The 20,836-nt window shown below is 38.9% G+C and overlaps 1 protein-coding gene across 12 annotated transcripts in view; it reads right to left on the bottom strand.

The window, feature by feature from the left end:
- The window catches only part of tenm3 (teneurin transmembrane protein 3), a 353,079-nt gene that overhangs the window by 22,999 nt on the left and 309,244 nt on the right, over positions 1-20,836 (bottom strand). For 9 of the 12 annotated variants that reach the window (XM_065265519.2, XM_065265527.2, XM_065265518.2 and 6 more), the window contains 4 exons: positions 18,581-18,848; positions 14,263-14,406; positions 2,213-2,462; positions 104-124 (listed from right to left, as the gene is read on the bottom strand). In XM_065265519.2, coding sequence (XP_065121591.1) covers positions 104-124; positions 2,213-2,462; positions 14,263-14,406; positions 18,581-18,848 — 683 coding nt within the window. The remainder of the gene's footprint in view (positions 1-103; positions 125-2,212; positions 2,463-14,262; positions 14,407-18,580; positions 18,849-20,836) is intronic. The other 3 variants (XM_065265520.2, XM_065265523.2, XM_065265529.2) reach the window with 1 other exon arrangement.

The following is a 20,836-nucleotide window of genomic DNA, read 5'->3' as shown; positions in this document are numbered from 1 at the left end:
TTAAAAAGAACGGATTCGTTGTCAGAATGCATCAGACAAGGACATGCTATGTATTCACGAGACTGTGAAATAAATATATATGTATATAGTTGGAACGGCTTACCTATGTCTGAAATCTTTATTTCTTAGGAGAGCAGAGGAAAAAAAGAGCAGAAATACGAGAGATAAGAAAAAGGAGAGAGCGTAAAACCGCAGCAGCACATAAATCTTTGTCAAGAAGGGAAAAACAGATGTGCATATATTAATCTTCTCCTTACACATTGATGGGAAATAGGGGAGAGAGGCAGGGCTGTTAACTGTACTCTGTCTTGTTTCTTAAACAGAGCTAGATGTGTGAATATTCCACCCGGGAACTGAGGAACAGTGTGAGCTCACGGCACACGCTGAGGTTAACTGGCCCATAATAGCAAATTGATTGTGTCCCAGACAATGAAAAGCAATTCCTTAAGAAGCGTTGCCTTTAACTTACGGAAGCCACGCTGTGAATATGTCACACAGAGGACCACCATTTCATTTGCTTCATCCATGTGTTTTACTGCTTTAATGAAGGAATTTAATTTAAAGTAGCAGCAATACACACAAAGATGATATTGAAACCTGTTAAGTGCTGGGCCATTTATAGAGCGCTTGTGCGTATGAGAGATTTTATGCGGGTATCAAGTTGGGGGCAGATGGAAGGAAAGAAAGATGATAAGATAAGGTTAAAAATACAGTAAGTGTCAATGACAGAAAAGGCAGAGACAGGAAAAACATGAGATGGAAAACAAGAGCTGACTAAAAGGACCAGAGACAGACGATTTAGGCTGAAAGCGAAGGGAATAGGTGATAAGGCAATAGAGAAGATAAGAGACAGTGGTCATGTATCACTGCGATGGCTAAATGAGGTGTTACAGGGGAGTGAGGAGTGACATGGAGGGCCCGTTAGGCCCCGTCGAGTGTGATGGAAGAATTTATGATCATTTCGGCAAGAGTCCGTAAAAGGCCCGAGACGCGGCTCTGATTTCGTACAGAGGTGCCCCGAGAGCACTTTGAAAGAATATCTGTGTGAGTCTCACTTTGCGTGTGTATGTGCGAGTCTGCTCTAGATCTAAGGAAAGGAAATGTCAGGTCTTGAGGTTTGAAAAGAACAGGGCACATGTGTGCACCTTATGGTTGTAATGTATTAGCTTTGCACTTCGGCAGGTTCAGATTATACACACATGTATTGATCACAGCATGGATATGTGAGATTTAGCCTTATTAAATCAAAACATGCATTATTCTTGGGCGTAGGAATAGGAAAAGTGGTGGTACACATGAAGGTTCAGCTCATAAATATTATTTATTTAAATGACGTAGCACACAGCCAGTTAATCCTTGCTGAATGACAGGTAAATGAGTGCTAGGAAATAGTAAATTATCATTTATTGCTTGCCCCTTTATTGGGCTCTGTGCCAAAGTGACCATTTAACAGAGGCTTCCGCTGGGTCCTAAAGTCAGACCCAATCATCAAAACTAAAAAATATGTGGATTGGGTATAATAAATGGTTGCTATGCCCCTGCATGAGCACTATATGAGCAAATTTGACATTTCTAAAAAACCTTTGAGTGACATTTTACCATTTAAGAATAATGGCGGTGGACAAAAACCATGCATTAACAGTTTTGCCTTCCAAATTTTCATTTTCATTCCAGCGTTTTAGGGTGTGCTATGGTACCTGAGCTTTTAGCTAAATTGATTTTTGAGTGCCAAATGATACATCAAGTACAATAGTGACGCCTTGTATCCAACAGAATAATTGTAGTTAAATATCAATAAAAATGTAAGCGTAAGTGCAGTCAACACCTTTACAGCCATATTAAAATAGCAGTGATTAAATCTCTCTGAAGAAAAAACTCACTCTCAGAATATCGCTGCCAACTAAACAATGTTATTTCCCTGAGCCCAGTAAATAAACACGCTAAGCCTTTGATGTGGGTTGGAATAGCTTAATAGAAGGCTTGTGTTGGATGATAAAAAGAGAGGTATGGGAATACGCATTTCTTTTTGGCATTAAAGGGCCGTGAGCACCAGTAGTGAGTCACCCACATAAACACTGTGAGCATGTTGTTTTCAGAGCCCATGATCTTTATATTGGGATGCTGTGAAGCATTGAAACTACTGTTTAATATTATCAGTGCCACGGCTATATCGTACTGATCCTTGACACTTCTTTTTATTTCCGTCTCTTACCTCAGCTCCATAACACTGGTAACGTTCCCCGAGGGAAAGATGCGTCTGATGTAGTTGAAGTCTCCGACGAAAAGGCTACCGTCGGATCCGCAGGCCAGAGCCACTGGAGCCAGCAGCTTGTTGCCATCGGCCTGCCCATTACAGCTGGGACAGGTGATACTGCGTCTGCGCCCGTTCCCCATAATGGTGCTGATCACTGGGGGCTGCTGGGAGATGAAGACATTCTCACCGTTGCCTTTGTACAGGATACCTGCAAGACAGTAGCAGCATACTTATAAAAAAAAAATGTGCCAGGTTTGGTATTTTTTTATGTAACCAACTTTCATTTGTGTTTTATTTACAATATTAGGCACGCTAAAATTAGCAAACAAAGAAACATACATAATAAAAAATTACTTCTGCAGAAATGTATGTAAATGTGGCTGCGAGAATTTGCAACTTCTAATTTGTCTTTTGAGGTGACGTGTTTATGTAAACAGATACAGTTCCAGGAACAGTACACCCTGTAGCATCCTGAGTGTAAGCTTTGCTCAAGGTGACAAAAGTTTGCTTTAGTTTATAAAACACCAACAATCTTTTATTGTATTTATCTTTTTATTTTATTTTGTGTCTCTTCTGACTGGGTGGGCCAGCCGTCAATCTGAATGGGCCAGTGCCACCCTGGCCCTTATGTAGCCTTGCCACTGCCTCATGCCTCACACTATCCTTTATTAAATATTTTGTCTAATTTTATGATTCTTTCAGCTACCAATAAAAGCAACTAAATTCTTCAGACCCAGTAAAAATCATAAATGTAATGTCTAATTATACACATGTACTGTATATACAGGTCAAACTATATACATGTTTACTGAATGAGATAAATGTTTATCTAAGCTGTTTATTTGATCATTTACAGTTCATTTAAGTGTCTCATTACTGATATAATAACTCAATAATCTGATACAGACCAGAGCAGAGGAGCTCATTAAATATTCCTGTCATTCATACCTTTGCCAACAAAAGGAATATTATTATCTTTTATAATTGTAATTACATAATTAAACAATTATATAAATAAACAAGCAAACATATCTTACTAACGATACCAATTATGAAAAATAAATACACCTGTTATATATTAACTATTAGCATTTCAAAGCGGGCATTCGTTTTGGTTTTGCATATTTTTCTTGAAAGATTTGTTTCGTTCTGATAATTTTATAACTAATACTGTACATGCTGAATTGAAAAATTGGCAGCAGTTCTGAACAAAGAATACAAAATGATTTTATAGCATAGACAACCTAAAGTCAGATCACATGATGGAATGAGTCATACACGTACTAAAAACAATAGAAATTTGGTAACACTTTACAGTAAGGTGGTATTTGTTAACATTAGTTAATGCAGTACTGTAGCTAACATGAACTATCAATGAACAAAACTTCAGCACTTATTAATTTTGGTTCATGGTAATTTCAGCATTTGCTAATACTTTTTTGAAAATAAAATATTGTAGCTGTTAACATTAGTTAATGTACCATGAACTAATATGATGAATAACTGTTTTGACACTTAGCAAGAATAAATGATAAAAACTAAATTGTTCATGTTATTTTGGTAATGCATTTTTCTAATGTTTACTTGTGCAACCTTATTGTAATCAGAAATAATAACCAAAATAATGTATTTATTTTTTTTGTATAAAGGAAAAACTAAAAACATAATCTGACTGATTTGACTATTTCATAACTTCACAAAATATGGGTAAAAGCTTTTAATTTAAGGTTGAACATCTAATTTTTTAAAAGCTTGCTTAGTATCACTTTATTATTCAAACTGATGTCTCAGCTTTTGAGGAAAAAGTGCTCAAAACCTCTATAAAATCAACAACCAGATCAATTCGACCTACCTGAGAGACCAGCAAAGCTGGTTTAAACTATTCTTTTTTAGGGAGTTAATCCATTACGGCGTTACCTTATAGTACGTGAACAAGTTATTACCCATATCATTACATTGTGAATGTTATTTATTGTATTCTTCTCCGTGACTGCATCTCTTTATATCCGAATTCGGCTTATATACCCTGGACAATTTCAGCCACAGCAACTGTGAACTGGTGAGCCTGTTAGATTGGTTCTGTGTGGAAAAAGCATTTGTGACTATCTGTCTCGCTGTGTATGTGTGTGTACGTGTGTGTGTATTAAACACAGTGGGGAAATAGCACAGGCTGTGGGTTTGGGCTTGCTTGTCTTTGGGTTTGGAGTCGTGCTTTAGATTTGTACAATATCAATGTGTAAATAGTTGCTAAGGCTATAATCAATAATAACAAAAGATTATCCAGTGTCATAGCCAGCGTGCTAACACGGTCTTAATCGTCCAGTCTGGGTTTGCATTTGACTGGCTGAGGGTCTATAACCCCTTCCAAATGATGACAAGTGTTCTGTGCAATCTTCAAAGCTTTATCAAAAAAAAACTTACAAAACTTCTAGTAAACTTTTAAAGAAACATGACGACTGTAACACGCAGGAGAGATGAAGCCTCTGGTTAGCAATAAGTTTGAACATGGGGGGTCTTTTATCAGCCCCTAGAGAAAAAAAGGGTATGGGGATCTAGCAGAGGCTTTTGATCTTTCTTTAATGCTGGTTAGAATCAAGAACGACACCAGGAGAGGAGGGTCAGGAGGAATAATAACTAAAGTCCACGATTATGGACAGCAATATTTTATTTTATATGAAAGTGAATTGCAAATGGTTGAAGAGACAAGCATCAGTATTGGCATGACATTTGGTCAGTGCACATATCTTATCACAATTTTTTCATTTAAAATTTTATTGATGGAGATTTGATTAGAGTCTGCTTGCCTTTATATATATTTTTTATAAATTTGCAGCTAAAGGCAATAAGGAATTTACTCTAGCTATTGAATACCTGTTTTCATTGCGGAAGAAAACATATTTTAACAACTGGCTTTAAAAAAAATCAAGCATGTGTCACTTCAGCATGTTTTCTCCATTTATTTGATAACAGGTCAATACTGCATACGGTAAAAGTAATGGAAAGTTTCATTTAGCAAACAAAAACCAGGCCATTTTTGAAAACAAGATGAATTACCTCGCAAGTAACTCAGAATATCTGGACTGACACAAAAGCCCAGAAATAAGGCGTATGTGATTTGAAATTCACATTGATATTCTCGGCAGACGTTTACGTTCTTAGCAGAAGCAGAAAAATCACATTAAATGGCAAGTACCAGACAGAGAACTGAGGACACATGACACCTGCTAAGCTAGGCCTTAGACTTTAATACAGCATGCTGAATTTAATAGGGTTGCTGGCTGCTGATTCTCTCAGAAAAAGCAAACAAGACGGAAAGAGAAAAGAGATGGAGGGCATCAGGGGGAGACGAGCGATTCGTAGACGGAGCAGAAATAACATGTGCCACCACAAACCACTGTCATCCACTCTAAGTGCTCAAATTGGAGTCCACCACAAGTCTCCTGTCAACTGTGAACTCCACTAACTTCCTAGTGCATACTTACAACTCCTCCACCCAAAGAGAAAGAGAAAGGGAAAGAGAGATGGACTAGGTTTGAAAACCTAGTGGACTGTATTCAGTTTTTCTGTACATCTCTATTCCGTATTCTCGTAAGTGGCCCATTTTGGATGCCCTTTGTAGACAGTGGACTCATTGTGCCAGATGTTGCATGAGACTCGTCTTTCAATTGATTTCAATAGAGTGTGATGTTATTGTGAAGGCAGCTTGTCTTAAAATTCTGCATTTTTCTGGAACAGCGCAAAGCACAATGGACACGGGGGACACGTCCCCCCATAATAAAAAATGGCAGATAACTTTAAGGTGATAGAGTGCAAAGTGAGATGTAAGTTAATACTTAATTTTTGACAACAGTTTTATACTTACATATCAGTATATATTTCAGGCTGATCTCATGGAAAGTAGTGTTATAGTCGTGAAAAATTTTATAAATTTAGTATATAGCTTTTTTCGTGGCTTGAGCACGAATGTCTTTTTGGTGTCCATGGCACAACTTTTTTTCATTTAGTTTATTTGTATTGTTTTCTCATTGTTTATTTCTTATTTTCTTACCATTGTCGCTTGGAGTTAGAATCACTTTTTAGACATCCTAACCCAAACCTGAACTCTAACCCCAACTCCACGCGAGAATAGTTTTAAAAGCTGAAAAAAAAACATGTAGAAACCAATACATAAAAGTACATCCTAACCCAAACCCCAAATCTAACCCCAACCCCAAGCGACAATGATTTAAAAATAGGAAAAAAAATAGAAAACAATACATGAAATCACATGAAAAAGAAAGTTGTGCCACGGACAATAGAAACTATTTATAGAAATTTGTGCGAGTGTCATGAAAAAAAAGCTGAATTTCGTGCCATGAATAAATTAATCAAAGTTTGCGTGGCTATAATACAACTTTACGTCCTATTAGACCTGGTTATGGCCTTGGCACAAAGTGAAAATGTAATCTGTCTGACAGCTGAAGAGGGCATCTATTTGTACTACATACGGTATATGCAGTACTGTGCAAAAGTCTTAGGCCACCATGACCAGCTTTGTTGTTTTAGCAAAGTTTTAATGTCCATCCAGCTTTATTTTTCACTCTTTTTAAGATACAAACACAAAATACAGGAAATTTGTACACAAAAAAAACAATCACTCTACAATTGCAAAAAACAACAAATCTAATGGTAGTATGGTGGTCCGTAAATAAGAAAATAAGTCTAGTTTTTAGACAAGAAATATACAATTTAAGTAAATTTGTGCTTAAAACAAGCAAAAATATCTGCCAATGTAGTTTTCTTGAATTAAGTGAACTTATTTCAAGATTTTTTCTCACCCCATTGGCAGATATTTTTGCTTGTTTTTAGCACAATTTCACCTAAATTGTATATTTTTTGTCTAAAAACTAGATTTATTTTCTTATTTAAGAGTAAAAAATAAATGGATGGATGGACATATGGATGGACATTAAAACTTGTTAAAACAACAAAGCTGGTGTGGTGGGTCATTTTGCTTTAAAAAAAAAAAATCTTGATGTAGGGGAGTTTACCCTACTTGACACTTCAGCTTATACTGCAATTTTAAACAGTTTTTCATACTACATACAAATTTCCTGTATTTTCTTGTTGTATATACATATACCATAGTAACACTATACCATTGCAAAAACAACAAATCTAATGGTGGCCTAAGACTTTTGCACAGTTTTGTATAACAAAGATCTTCAGAAGCTTGGAAGAAGTTTTCTTTGGCACATTAAGTCAAAGTGCGCAGGTGAACTCAAAGTGTCCAACTCAATAGAGTGTTTTGTTGAGAGCGCCCTAGCGAACACAGTTAGATGCTTTTTGGAAGTTGCTTTGAAAACGGCGGGGTGTTAGAAATGGGGTTGGGAGGGTGGGTCTTCAAAGCTCCACTTCAAAGGATGACTTCATACTGTGCTCGCTAAATTATTCACATCGGGCAACGTGCTGGAATTCTGCATCTAGCGCCTAATTATGAGCGAGATCAATGACGCCATCTTAAGCCTCCTCTCGGGTGTGCTCGGCCACCGGTCCGCACAGAATCCGCGGTCTAAACGTCCACATGAATCTCAATACACCTGCTCTCCTGATCAAAACCCACCATCGATTAAACCATCGGCCGAAAAAGTGAGAGGCCAAAAGGATAGCGGTACAGGGGAAGGAGATGGACAGGGTGTCTTCTAGACTACTTTCAGGCGATGGTCTGTTAACAAAGACAAATTAGACAAGAGAAGCCTGCTGAGGGCCCTCGGAGAAACCCACGACCTTGACTTCAAACTGATCTTCTTTAAAGGAGGCTGCTCTAGAAATACACACACAGACGGGCATGTATACAAAAAACACTAATTGGAGCCATGCACATTGGTCGCTCTTCAATGCAAATGACTTGCGGCCATACAATAATGAAATACACACTGCACCTGTTTGATCTACTCTGCGAGAAGCTGGGAATAATACTGCAAGCGGATATACGTACGCCCCGCGCAAACAACAATGACTGTGTTCAATTACACATTTTAAGATTATGACGTGCCCCAAATCGCGACGTGGGATGTGCTGCATTATTCATTGAGGCATGCTGAGAGACAGCCCTCCGCTCATAATGATTATGTGTACATGTTTCTTTGGCATCGCGTGTTTATATATAAATCCAAAGGAGGGGGGCTGGTCATGAGCGGAAAGCAGTGATTTGCCAATAAAGGCTTGAATTGGAGTTTATAGTCGCTGTGTTTATGCTGGGTCAGAAACTAGATGAGATTATAGAGCAAGAGCTGTAGTCTACTCAATTTTCTTCCATTTACACCTCACAAGCCATCTGTCACTGCCTCTTTCTCTTTTCCTCAGCATATTATTTCATCTCTCTTGTTCTACTCCGCTTCCTTCGTTGCCACTCACCTCAATCTCTACATCTTATGCCAATGTTCAATCCTTATTTTTTATTTTAGTGGGAATCTGATAAAACTGCAAATGTTTTTGGAATGTATTTGGCAAAATATGTTGAAAACTAAAAACTGTCTTCTGAAAGAAAAGAAAGAAAATTCTTTATGTATTGGCTTTCTGAACTTTTGATTCCGGGCCTTTGGTATTTTGGAGCAATACATCATTTCTCAAAGGATTTGTTTATCTTCGCATTGTCAGCTAATTTGAAAAATATAAAAACTGTGTGAAAAAAGCAGCAATAAATCTTTGTAGCTGCATGACGTGTGTGTATGTGGTTGAGAGAGAGAAGGAAAAAGAGTGAGATGAGTGGTCATCGAGTATTACCAAAATCAATTTAATTTAATCATTTTGCCTCTCCCCTTGTGTTCATTTCTCATATCTCGCTGGCATTTTTTTGTCATTAATATTTCATGAAGTAACTCCTTCCCGACAGGTCCAAAGTCAATTTGAATAATGCGAAAACAGTGTGTTCAGAGTCAGGACAAAACTAGCAATAAGCAATCGAGGATTTTTGTGTCCGTACCACACACGTGTCCTTAAGACAAGGAGGAACTCTGTAAACGTGCCTTCCCTCAATCACACACTCGGTCTTTGAAGACTTTAGACTGGAAGTAATTGCGGTCCCAAAGAGAAGTGGCTGAATCGGTCTCCCTGACCTCCTGCCGTTAGGTTGAGGGAGGGGAGGTACGGTCACCGAACACTGACAGAGCCTGATAAGGGCAGATGAAAGGAATGAGAGGCAAGCGAGAGAGGGGGGATGCAGGTAAGCCCCCTAGGCAGTGGTGGTCCACATCAGAGAGAAAGGTGCGGCCGGCTCATGGTGCCAGCTTCACAGTTGCATTACATGCCTGCACATGACTAAAGCTAAACTCAATGGGATTTAGAAAGGGCAGTCTATTCTAGCGTGGGCGAATTTACTGTGTTTGAGTGTTTGTGTGCAGCGCTCTTTAGATAAAAAAGAAAGTAAAAGAGAGAGGGGAATTGGGAAAGCTGGGTCAAAATGCCACTTTTATGTGTATGTGTTAGTGTAGACATGGGTGACAGATTGATGTGTGTGTATATATATTAAGTATATTTGCACACATAAAAGCAGCAGGTGGTAGTGAAAGAAGGAGTGCACTTCATAACCAAGGAATTGTATAGCTCTTAAGATTACTAGCGGCTGACTGGAGCCTGGGTTAGCTGTGGTATGTAGACAACCAAAACCTAACAGTGACCCAGACACCCGGTGCCTTATCAGAGCATACAGCCTGAGGTAGAAGAAGGGGGGTTTACACATTAATGCTGACTAATAAATCACCTACAGTGTATAGACAACTACTATAATGCATGCACAGTACACTTAAATTTTTCTTGTTTCTACTGAATTGCAAAACAAGCATAAGCTTAAATATTCGTTACACGGCTCTCTGAAATTCTTGCTGCGACTGGTCACTGCTTTATTCTGTATATTTGTTTATTGACAAACTGTATAATTTACAATTATGCCTGGCAAAGCTTTCTCACATAGCTGTGCTAGTTTATTGTCTCCATTGGGTTTCCAATGTCTGACCATTATGTGTTGGGCAGTAGTTAATTAAACGTAGGTACACTAATAATTCAACTACACACACAAAAAAACTCAAGTACACACACATACAAAATGCTGGATTATTTTTAACCCAGCATTGGGCCGAAAATGGACAAGCCCAGCCATTGGGTTAAATTAAAAGAAAATGTTTCAATTTGATCCAACAATGGGTTAAACCAACCCAACATTTGGGTTGAAACAGCCTAGCATAGGTTAAATTACAACCCATAGGGCTGGGCTTGTCCCTATGTGACCCAATGCTGGGTTAAAAAACAGTTTCAAAGTAACTACCCCAACAGTGATTATCACTTACAGTGCCTCTTGTAAAATAAGGCACGTATGTGAACAGATGGAGGATGCTAAAGAGAGATGGTGTGTTTTAGTTTGTGGCTGGGCGTTTTCTGGATGTAAGCATGTGCGCATTTTCCCTGTGAGACAGCATGAAAATTGTGGTGACAGGGTGAGGTCACCAAAGACAGGAAGCTAATGCAAACAAACACTCCTACATTTAACCAAACCCCAGAGGAACATACTGTAGGTCTTATTACTCTGTTCCTTTCATTACAACAAGACACATACACTAACAGATTTCTTGGCCTAAAGCTTAGGGCTGCACATGGTACAGACAGACTCTTACAAGTCTAGGTCTTATTCTTGAGTGATTTTTAAGGCTTTGGATAACTGAAAACTGCACTATGAATGAAATTCCTTCAGGTTGCAGTAGCCGAAATGTGTTTCTGTGATTCTGCCTTGTGCAATTCATGTGCTAACTAATAATCTACTATAAACAAATCTACCCAGCATTGTGTTCCTCAAAACTATTAGGATGGATCTTGTCTTGCTGCCACCGCATGGTGCTCCTAAAAAAACGATGGGTCCTGGATTGCACTGAACAATCATTTGAGATCCTTCTCTCTTTCTTTCTCACTCACACACTGCAATATTGGAGCGCACGTCAACTTGAGCTGAAAATCTAAGGACATTGGAAGGATTAATAATCATGAATCAAAGACATCCGCAGCAGTGTGTTCTGGAATACTGTAGGTGAGCAGGAGTCGTACATGGACTTGTGGGTGAGAAGGGTTTGGGATCAGGGCTGGTGAGCAGAAGGGGGTCAGGGGCGAGCGAAGGGCATCAGGCTCAGAGATGAAATTTTGTAGGACAGCTGGCTCTCTGCCAGTGAGGTAAATGAGGCTTTAGTGTCACTCAAGATGACAAAGACAAAAAAAGGTTGGACATGTACAACTGACTATGGGACTGGGCAAATTTTACCCTGCGGTTGCAAAAGAAATGACTGAAAAACAATAGTGATGGAAATGACTTTTAGAAAGTTTTTTTGTTGAAATTTTTGATTAAAGTTTTTTAAGATAAAATATATATTTTAGAAAAACATGCACTGTCGAATCAATTACAATAAAAGGTAACACTTTCCTTGAAGGGGTGTTCATAAGACTGATATGACACCTTCATAATCATGAAGGAAATTGACAATTGTCATTAAGTGTTAATCGTCTAATTATGTCACTTTTAATGCAAAGATGACATTGTTTGAGATGTCTTTGTTATGACAATTTGACATAAACCAATACATTACCTTGACATTACCAAGACAGCATAACTGACCACTTTTTACCAGTTATACAAATTGAATTTGTCATTAAAATGTCATTAAGTGTTAATCTCTGTAATATAGTTTTATAACAGCGTCCTGAATATTTTTCTTGACCTCAACTACAGTGGTACTAATTTTATTTGTTATTAAAATGTCATTAAGTGTTTATACTCTGTCAAATACTTTTATTACAGCGTCATGAATATTCTTCAGTTCATATTTTTTTTTTATTAAGTTTCCTCCATGTATTTAAGAAATAAAATCAACCATCCAATAATAATATTAATTACAATTGATAAAATTCTATTGTTTGCATGTACCTAAAACTAAATGAAAACAGTACAATAATGGGTTAAGCCATATAGCGTTGGGTCCATATAGCTGGAAAACAGGTAATTACATTCAATTAATTAAATGTTTTGTTTTTTCTTTTATGTCAGAAAATTTTAGAACCCAGAACCCTCTGTGTAAGGAGGAACTAGTTCTGTTAGTTTTTTTTTATGTAAAGTATAATCAAATATATTTGATGTGTCTGTTTAATTTTGTTAAGGTATTTAAAATGATCTGACATAGTACACATTTTAATGACAAGTTTAATTTGTACCACTGTAGTTGAGGTCAAGAAAAATATTCATAATGCTGTTATAAAACTATTTGACAGAGTATTAAGACTTAATGACATTTAAATGACAGTTTAATGTAACGTTAACCTATAAAGCTAGGTAGTTTCTTAAGTTTGATAATTATTCTGCTATGTCATGTTTATGACAGATATATGACAAGTTGTCATAACAAAGATATCTCAAACAATGTCAGCTTTGCATTAAAAATGACATAATTCAACAAATGACACTTAAATGACAGTTGTCGTAAATGTGCATAAAATCTCCTTCATGTTCATGACACGTGTCATGTCATGATTATGAAGGTGTCATGGCAGTCTCATGCACACCTATTCCAATAAAGTGTTACCCAATAGAACAAAACGCAAGAGTAAACAGAGTAAATTCTGACCTTTAAACATTTCACATGCTAATATTACTGTAGTTGATTATCAGCTTTAGTAAACAATACATGTAGGTTATTCACATACATTGACGCTGACTCTCAGATGAATTTGAGCTGACTAGCGAAATTCTTTAGTGCTCTTTGTGTCTCGCTCCAAAAGGTTCATTTCCACAATCATTGCGTTGGAAAGGCCCAAATCACTTCTCTCCATCAGAAGCCCACTTCTTTGGGATATTTATGGCTTTCCGGCATGGATTCACTAGCTACCAGCTGTCCATCACTGTCTGTTGCCATCCGGTGAGGATACGTTTTGCTTCACTCACTTTTTTATGAGCTACTAACATCAGTTCTTGTTCTATGTGACTAAGATTTTAGGTACACTATGCTAACAACAGTTTGGCTTTAAGCAAAACTGATCATTTAGAGACAATAATTTGCACACCATTTATATGACAACCTTGTATTACTTTCTTTGCATTGTAAAACACAAAAAGGGAGCAGAATGTTTGAGCAGATCTTTACCATAAAACATAAGTGAATTGCTTTGTGTAAGGGTCACGAATGAGGTTTGAACAACATGACGGTAAAGAAAATGATTACAAGATTTTATTATTGGCTGAATTATAAGTTTGATGGAGACTGTGGTTCACTGTGTTGCCAAATTCTATTTATGAGGTTTATAAGCTTTAGTAAAAGGTTAAAACAAAATTTTTTTCACTGAAAAGGTGAGCAAGCTTGCCGTTGTCATCGCACAGTGCTACAGTAAAAAACTATGATCTAAGAACAGCTCATCTTGTCCTCTTGAAAGGGCTCAAGGGTAGGCATTGGATAAACAGGTTCAACCTTTAAGCAAAGTGTGTGGGGACAACCTCTGCTCGGCACCCTTTTACGGCCAAGTTGAAGCGTGAGAGACTCCTTAAGTATTCATCAAGGCAGTTTCTCCCCAATGACACGTGGTCATAAATGTTTGCTGCACAGAGCACTCCAGACTGCTTAGTCTGGGTGAAGGTCAGTCACATGGAAATGTCAAATGTCTTTTCATTGGCATGCCCGAGACACTAAGGCAAAAAGGCCACTGAACCCCAACACTGTAACTCCACTTCATCAAAGTCATTTAACTGCACTGACACTAATGAGCAACTTAAAGGATTTATCTCCATGTCATGTTAAGTAGCGTTAACAGGGAGAAAATGAGGAGATTCACGTGTATTCTGATTGATTTTCTGTTGTTTTCGGGTGTGTGTGGGTAGACTTCGGAGTTATTTTAGTGGATTGCAAAATCAATCTGATTTCCGCTGCTTTGCAAATTAACATTTGTGTAGGAGAGCAATGTTTGTGTTATTTATAAGCAAAGCCAGAGGTCAGCGGTGGGCTTACCGCTCTGAACGTCCAAAACGTGGTGCCTGTCCAGGGTCCAGCCTCCCATGTTCGAGGCGTCGAGTTCGTAACCCTGCAGAATAGCTGTTCTTTTCTCCCACAGGATCAGGTCCAAACAGGATTCGTACTCAAATCCCACGGACACTTGAAAGACACACAGAGAGTTTGCTGTTATTTATGTATGCCAATATATTATATAAATACCCCATCAAATACAGACTTCTTGAAAACTCAAAGACTGAATTTAAATCAGAGATTTGCAAAACAACATATGAAGAGTTTGGTTCCAAAGCGCAATAAATCCATTTTGACTAATTTGGGTAAAAACGTGTTTTCTATACCAAGAAGATGAAAACCACTATTTTCTGTTACAAACTTTCACATAGCATATTTAGGTTATAATAACATTAAAATTCAAATCCATATATAATTTTCAAAGATTTATTATAAAATACATTTCAAAATGCTATAAATCTATTGAATCAATATCTAAATGTGCATTCATCTTTGCAATGTAAATATTCATTTAGTTGACTAGTGGTATAGATGCAGTGTTTCCCATACATAGGCTCTACTTGGGCGCTGCGCCCAGGTAAATTGCGACCCGCCCAAGTAAAAAAAAATCACTTTACGAATTTCCGTATTTCTGAACTCGACTGGATGACCCGTGTTTTGGAGAGAGAGAGAGAGAGCGCGAAAGAGAGAGCGCGAAAGAGAGAGCGCGAGAGAGAGGTGGGGGTCGGGTGACCGTGAAGATGATGCACGCGTCATAAACTCATCATCCAGCGCGGCAAACTGGATCAACTGCAGCAGCACATACGGAGCAGCCAGGGAACACACTGCGACCAAAATGGTCGCATATGCTTATGTGCATATGTGTTTATAGCATCTAAGTTGGCTTCATTTTGCGTGCAAGCACGTTGTGTCTCTCCGGTTGAGTGTCCGTTCACGTGCTCTCTGTTTCTCAATGAATTGGGCGCGACGCGAAGCAACCTCAGTGTCACATTGTATCCTTTCATGTTTCTGAACTTGAGCAGAGTTTTACCATTAGAGGTCTTTCTTCGCGGGACCCGTACGGTTCCGGGTTTATATTTTAAATGGTCAGATGGGTCCGGGTCGGTCCTAGTTCATTACTTCGGGTCCCAAGTCTGATTAATATTGTGTGTAAAACCCGAGTCGATCGGAGAACGGCCGTGAGCGCTACCGCACTAAAGCTCGAGTGCTGTTTTAGCGTGCCTCCGGTTTCCATGGCGATAGCAACTGGCTCTTGTCACGACCACGCGCCGCTTCATTTTCTTTATCCCATTTTTTAATAGTCTTACTATTAATAGACAATATCTTTACTAAAATCTAAACAGTTTGCACAGAGATTGTAGCAAAAAGCAGTGCTAATACTGAACGAGCAAAGCTCTAGCTGACTCAGGATATAAAAAACGCAAAGCTGTAATGTAAAGTCTGTCATCGGGACAGCACAGCAAGTAGACTTTTAAATCTGAAATAATTAGTGGATTAAGCTTTTTTTAATCGGCAAAAGAGAAATAGAAAGCAGAAACAGTAAAAGTGCCTATCTTATAGAAGTTATTACCATTATAACATCAGTCACATTTATAATCTATAGACCTGCACTGTCTATATAGGCTATAGTATACATAGTATTGTATATAATTGAGTTTGATAAAAGGGGTCATCAAATTGCTTCATATATCAGTGCAAAAACATCAAGTTTTTTCGTGGTGCTTTGACAAACAGTGTCAGCTTTGTTTATGGCAAAAAAAGTTTGGGGTGGTTAGATTAATGAACTATAATGTGAAATTAATATGAATGTTTTATAAATCAAAGTATTGTGTTGTGTCACACATTATTAGTTCTTTGTTACATGTATAGTAGACCATTTTTTGTCGGTGGATAATAATGATTGCCCTTTTCACCAGCTACCACCACAAGTAAATTTCAGATCTGTGGGAAACACTGAGATGGTTTCAGCATTAACAAAATAAACACGCAGCTTTCATGGTTATCACGTAACTTCCGGTAAACTCTGCAAAGAATGTAACAACAAAGTCCTTTAAAAGTAGTTTACTTATATAACAAGCAAAATAAACAACACGTAGATTACATAGGAACCCAAAACATTTGTTATTTTCGCTTAGGTATTTGTTTAAGAGTTCTGTTTCAGCAACTAGTCAGACCATTAAACAAACAGAAACCGGAAGTAACGTTCGGACCAGACGCTTATCGCGTCACCGCACATGAAACGGTCTATACACTGATAAAAAAAAAAACATTAAACGCATTAATCAAAACACTTACTTTGTCATATTAAGAACACTGTCATTGCTGCTGTCATCCTTATGTCGTCTCTGAACTTTTTTGACAGCAATCAGCTGTAAAATGTTTTGGTCCGGTTCGATTTTCGTTGACTTTGCGTAAAATAATGGAAAGTTTTTCATAAGATCCCCTAGGGTCAATGTGTTAGCATGACAGAAGCTCGATGCTGTTGTGTGAGAACAAGCCACAGCCGACATTTTTCCTTCGCCCGAGTGGTTCTCATTAAATTATTTGATTTTGATGGCTTACGTTTCTTCCTCGTCACAGAAAACCACCATAGGTTTATCAATGCCATCAAAGTATTATTTTGTTTATGTTTGTTTATTGATAACGAAGTACAAATTAATAAGGAAAACTAGGATTCCGTGTGTATTCAAAGCGCCACCATTGTTATTTACAATGCATGGAATAATGTGCTGTGATTTGTTGAGCGGATTTATTGCATTCTGCAGAGAAAGAGGACTGTTGTTTATCATGTTTTGGGAAAAAAGGGTGAAAATATGACAGAATTCTGGCGGATATCGGATTTTGCGTAAAATTTGGAATTTACTTTTTAATACTGACCTGAAACAATACTGATAGCGGTAACTATTTTTTTTAAAGCCGTTTATAGCGTTTTGGCATCAAACTCTTCATATTTTTGACTTGATCTTTGGAAGTCTTTGCATATTTGATGAATGTCTTTATCCAAAGTTTTGTCTACGGATCGAACCCATGTTCATTGTGCTGCACAACTGAGCTACAGGAACAGTTTACGTACATTAAGATAAGTTAGTGGTTGACCATAATGACTCCATTCTACTTTAAACATAACATTAAGAGGCATGTAGATAAATCACCACATAAACCACACTTTCTAAGTCCTAATCAGATGTCCTACACAATGTCAATTCATCTTTATTGCAGCCCGCAGAAACTGCTGTGACTCTATCATAACTTTGGTAAATCTCATAAGCGATCTCTGAGAGCTGTGCGCTTCACCAGGTGCAAATCATTTTAAATGTATAACTTTTTCAGCCGATCATATTAAGAAAGCGACCTTTTGTCCCCCAGAGAGAATCGATAACCACACTGCTATTCGTTGGGCGAAAGAATTACCTGCTTAATGCAATTGGCAAACCAAAGCCTGATGAGAAGGTGAAAACCAATCAATACTCATAAGACCCAGCTAACCCATTTACAATTTTACACAGTTCACTTTGTAAAGGCGGAAAACATTCTTCATTTAGTGGCAAACATGCCTTTTGTATCCGGACTTCCTGCGTGTTTGCTTCTGTAAGGCACTGAAAAGCATGTCTACTATACCGCCTGCCACATCATCAGCTGAAAATAACAAACCGAGGCGCTGCCATCAGCAGCTGGACGTCTCTCTAGATGCTTAAGTGAAAAACAAAGCCACAGAATCACCATGACCTTCCTCAAAACAGAACAGGGATGTGTTATCCGCTGTGATTTTGCTGATGGGTAATCATACTAGAAAATACAGTCAGCATAAAAAATGCCAAAGTGAAGCAACAGCAAAAAAATCTCAGAGGAACAAAATGCTTCCTGTGCTGGTGGATCGTAACTACCGTGTTTCCTATTTACAGTTTACATTTGCCTAGGTACATTTAAGGAGATGTCCCATAATGCATCTGTCATGCCGTCACGGGCCATTAAGCACGTCTACACTCACGTAACGAATTCAGCTAGGGGCGTTTGTATAGTGAAGTAGATTTATATTCCTCTACTTTGCCTCCATTTATAACATTCTGCTCTTATAGATTTGCACTGTAAGTGGTTGTTTATCAGCTCAACGCTTGTTAAATCAATACCGAATATTAGTCATTATTCCTTTTGACGCACATTTACTTTTCTTTTTTTAAAAGGGAACCGAATAAGTGCGTTAGCTACAAAAATATGAGATTTGTGATATTGTAACCCTATTGATCAAAGCTGCTTTGTTTACAAATTTGAATTTCCACGTCTCTGATCTCTGCACGCTACATACCCACTGCTTCCGACAGGCCATAGACTCTTTGGTTGTACGCGTCTGTTTTATCCCAGATGAAGGTGTACGACAGATTGGGCTCCGCAGGAAACCACTTCTGGAAGAGGCGGCCCACCACGGCCACCATCAGGTGCACCTTCATCAGGTTAAAGGGGATGGTGGCGTGGGTCATGATGACCTTCAGCACAGGCCGGTAGCCAGCCGCCCGGGAGCTCAGATACATCAGGTTCAGGTCGCTCCCCGGAATCGCCGTCTCCTCCTGAAGAACCTGCACATCAAAGAAAAAGAGGTGAAGTTAAATGTAAGAGGGGGAGGGAAGGATTTGACTGTACATCCTGAACAGCTCAGGCAGCATCTGGAAAAGGAATCGGTGCTGAGGAAAAGGCCACAGATTTTTCTCTCCGCAGGATTAAAGCACATCTGGGCCTGTGTTTGCTTTGACCGCCATTTACTTGACATCTCGGATCTAATGAGGGAGATTTTCACGGGCGGAACACGTTTATATTTACATCACTGTCGGAGGCTATTACAGTACCGCATTCCGCACGCTCGACCACGACAGACGGAGCGGTGTGTGCTACATCTTAAAAGTAAAAGAGCAGAAAGTGGTTGGATTTCAGACTTCCACACAGCTGGCTCGTTTTGCTAGATGAAACACAAACGTTCAGTTAGTGCCCCTGGTGCAGAGTCACCGAAGTTCAGAGTATTAGCGCTAATTTCTCTCCCTCTTTTGAGATGCCACAAATGGAGCATACTAGATGAGGAGCAGCTTGGATCAACAGAGGGATTCGGCATCACAGCTTTCTCCTCAAGTGCTTAATGAAAAGCCACAGTAGAAAGTCAGTAATCCCCTTGTTTTCCAGCTCCTGGCATTGTCAAGTGTCCTACTGGGAGGGGACATTTACTTTTCTCTAATGCAGAGGACAAAGAGAGCCAGGGGGAATTTCTTTTCGTCTCTGTTCTGCTTTGGATCCCGCTGCACTTTTCACGAGATCAGTAGAGGGGGCTAGATGGCTTTGGGAGAACCTTTGATAGGCAGGTCTATAGCACGGAGCAAACGGAAATGTAATAGTAGTTGGGATTTAAAATACATACTGTATAAATTCATGCATGCACACAATCTTGCTCTCTCAATTTTGAAGGCCCACGTGGTGACCCTAACACTAACATTCACCCAGAAACATGGACCGTCGTGTATGCGTGTGTGTGTGTGTGTGCATACCATGTGCTCGTAAGTTTGCTTAAAGGTGTCCTAAAAGCCAAAATGCATTCATGCTATGCTTCTGGCTTCCCCTCTGTGGACTTTGATTACAGAGTCTGAGCTAATAACATGCTTTACTTTGCCTGCTATAAGCTCTTAATAAACGGCACTGCATGCGCTTCCATGTCTACGTGTGCAGCACTGTTATTCTAAGCCACGGGGCAAGGGCCATAAATGCATATGGTTGCATTAAAGCTAAATATTTTCTCATTTGCCAAATGAAAGGGAAGATGAAGAAGGCTTTGAAAGTTCATTTGATACAGCCCATTAAATGCACAGTAATAAAGACCAGATTTAGTTTTATCATCAAGCTTTTTTAATGCTAAGAAAAGAAGTAAGCTAATGTTTTTGTAAAAGGCCAAAAAAAAAACAGCAGTGTTGCCTCTCATTACATTTGGAGGTGTTATGCCGTTACCGAGAAAAAGCATGATGGGACAGCATATATATCTTTCATTCTTTAAATGTCTTGTCTGATTTTCCACTGTTGTGTGAAGGTTTACTCTGGCTCGCTGTCGGTCGGACGTGAAAACGTGCTGGTTTCCTTTTTTCCCAGCTTTGCATAACAGCCAAGTGGAAGCAATATGCATGCCCATTCGGTGTCATGGCCGCTAAGCGTTACGAACCCTGAGTGAGGGATGTCTGTTTGCCATTTATGTGTGACGCTCCGGGTTAGAAAAAACCTCGGAGGCTATTACAGCTGGGGTCCAAAAGCCCATATTAAATGCTAACTTGGTTGGGTCTGATTACCCCTGTTTAGAGTTCCTCTCAAAGCAGGCTGTAATTTAAATCAGGACCCATTTGCTTTGATGAGTGGGGTTCCGCAGGAGGGACAGATGCCCTTGTTGGGACCGAAGAGAAACACGGGAAGAAAAGTGTGGTCTGTTGGCTGCCCACAATAAGGAAACAATTTTTCTCCTTTATGTCTCGGAGCAAACTCGTAAGGCGGCATATGTGTTGGCCCGGCGTGCTCGCATTACAGGGGATGTTCCCCCTGC

This window comes from Paramisgurnus dabryanus, chromosome 4, assembly GCF_030506205.2.
Source record: "Paramisgurnus dabryanus chromosome 4, PD_genome_1.1, whole genome shotgun sequence".
NCBI lineage: Eukaryota > Metazoa > Chordata > Actinopteri > Cypriniformes > Cobitidae > Paramisgurnus > Paramisgurnus dabryanus.
The sequence above is the reverse complement of the archived record's forward strand: the minus strand, read 5'-3'. Positions and strand labels throughout refer to the sequence as shown.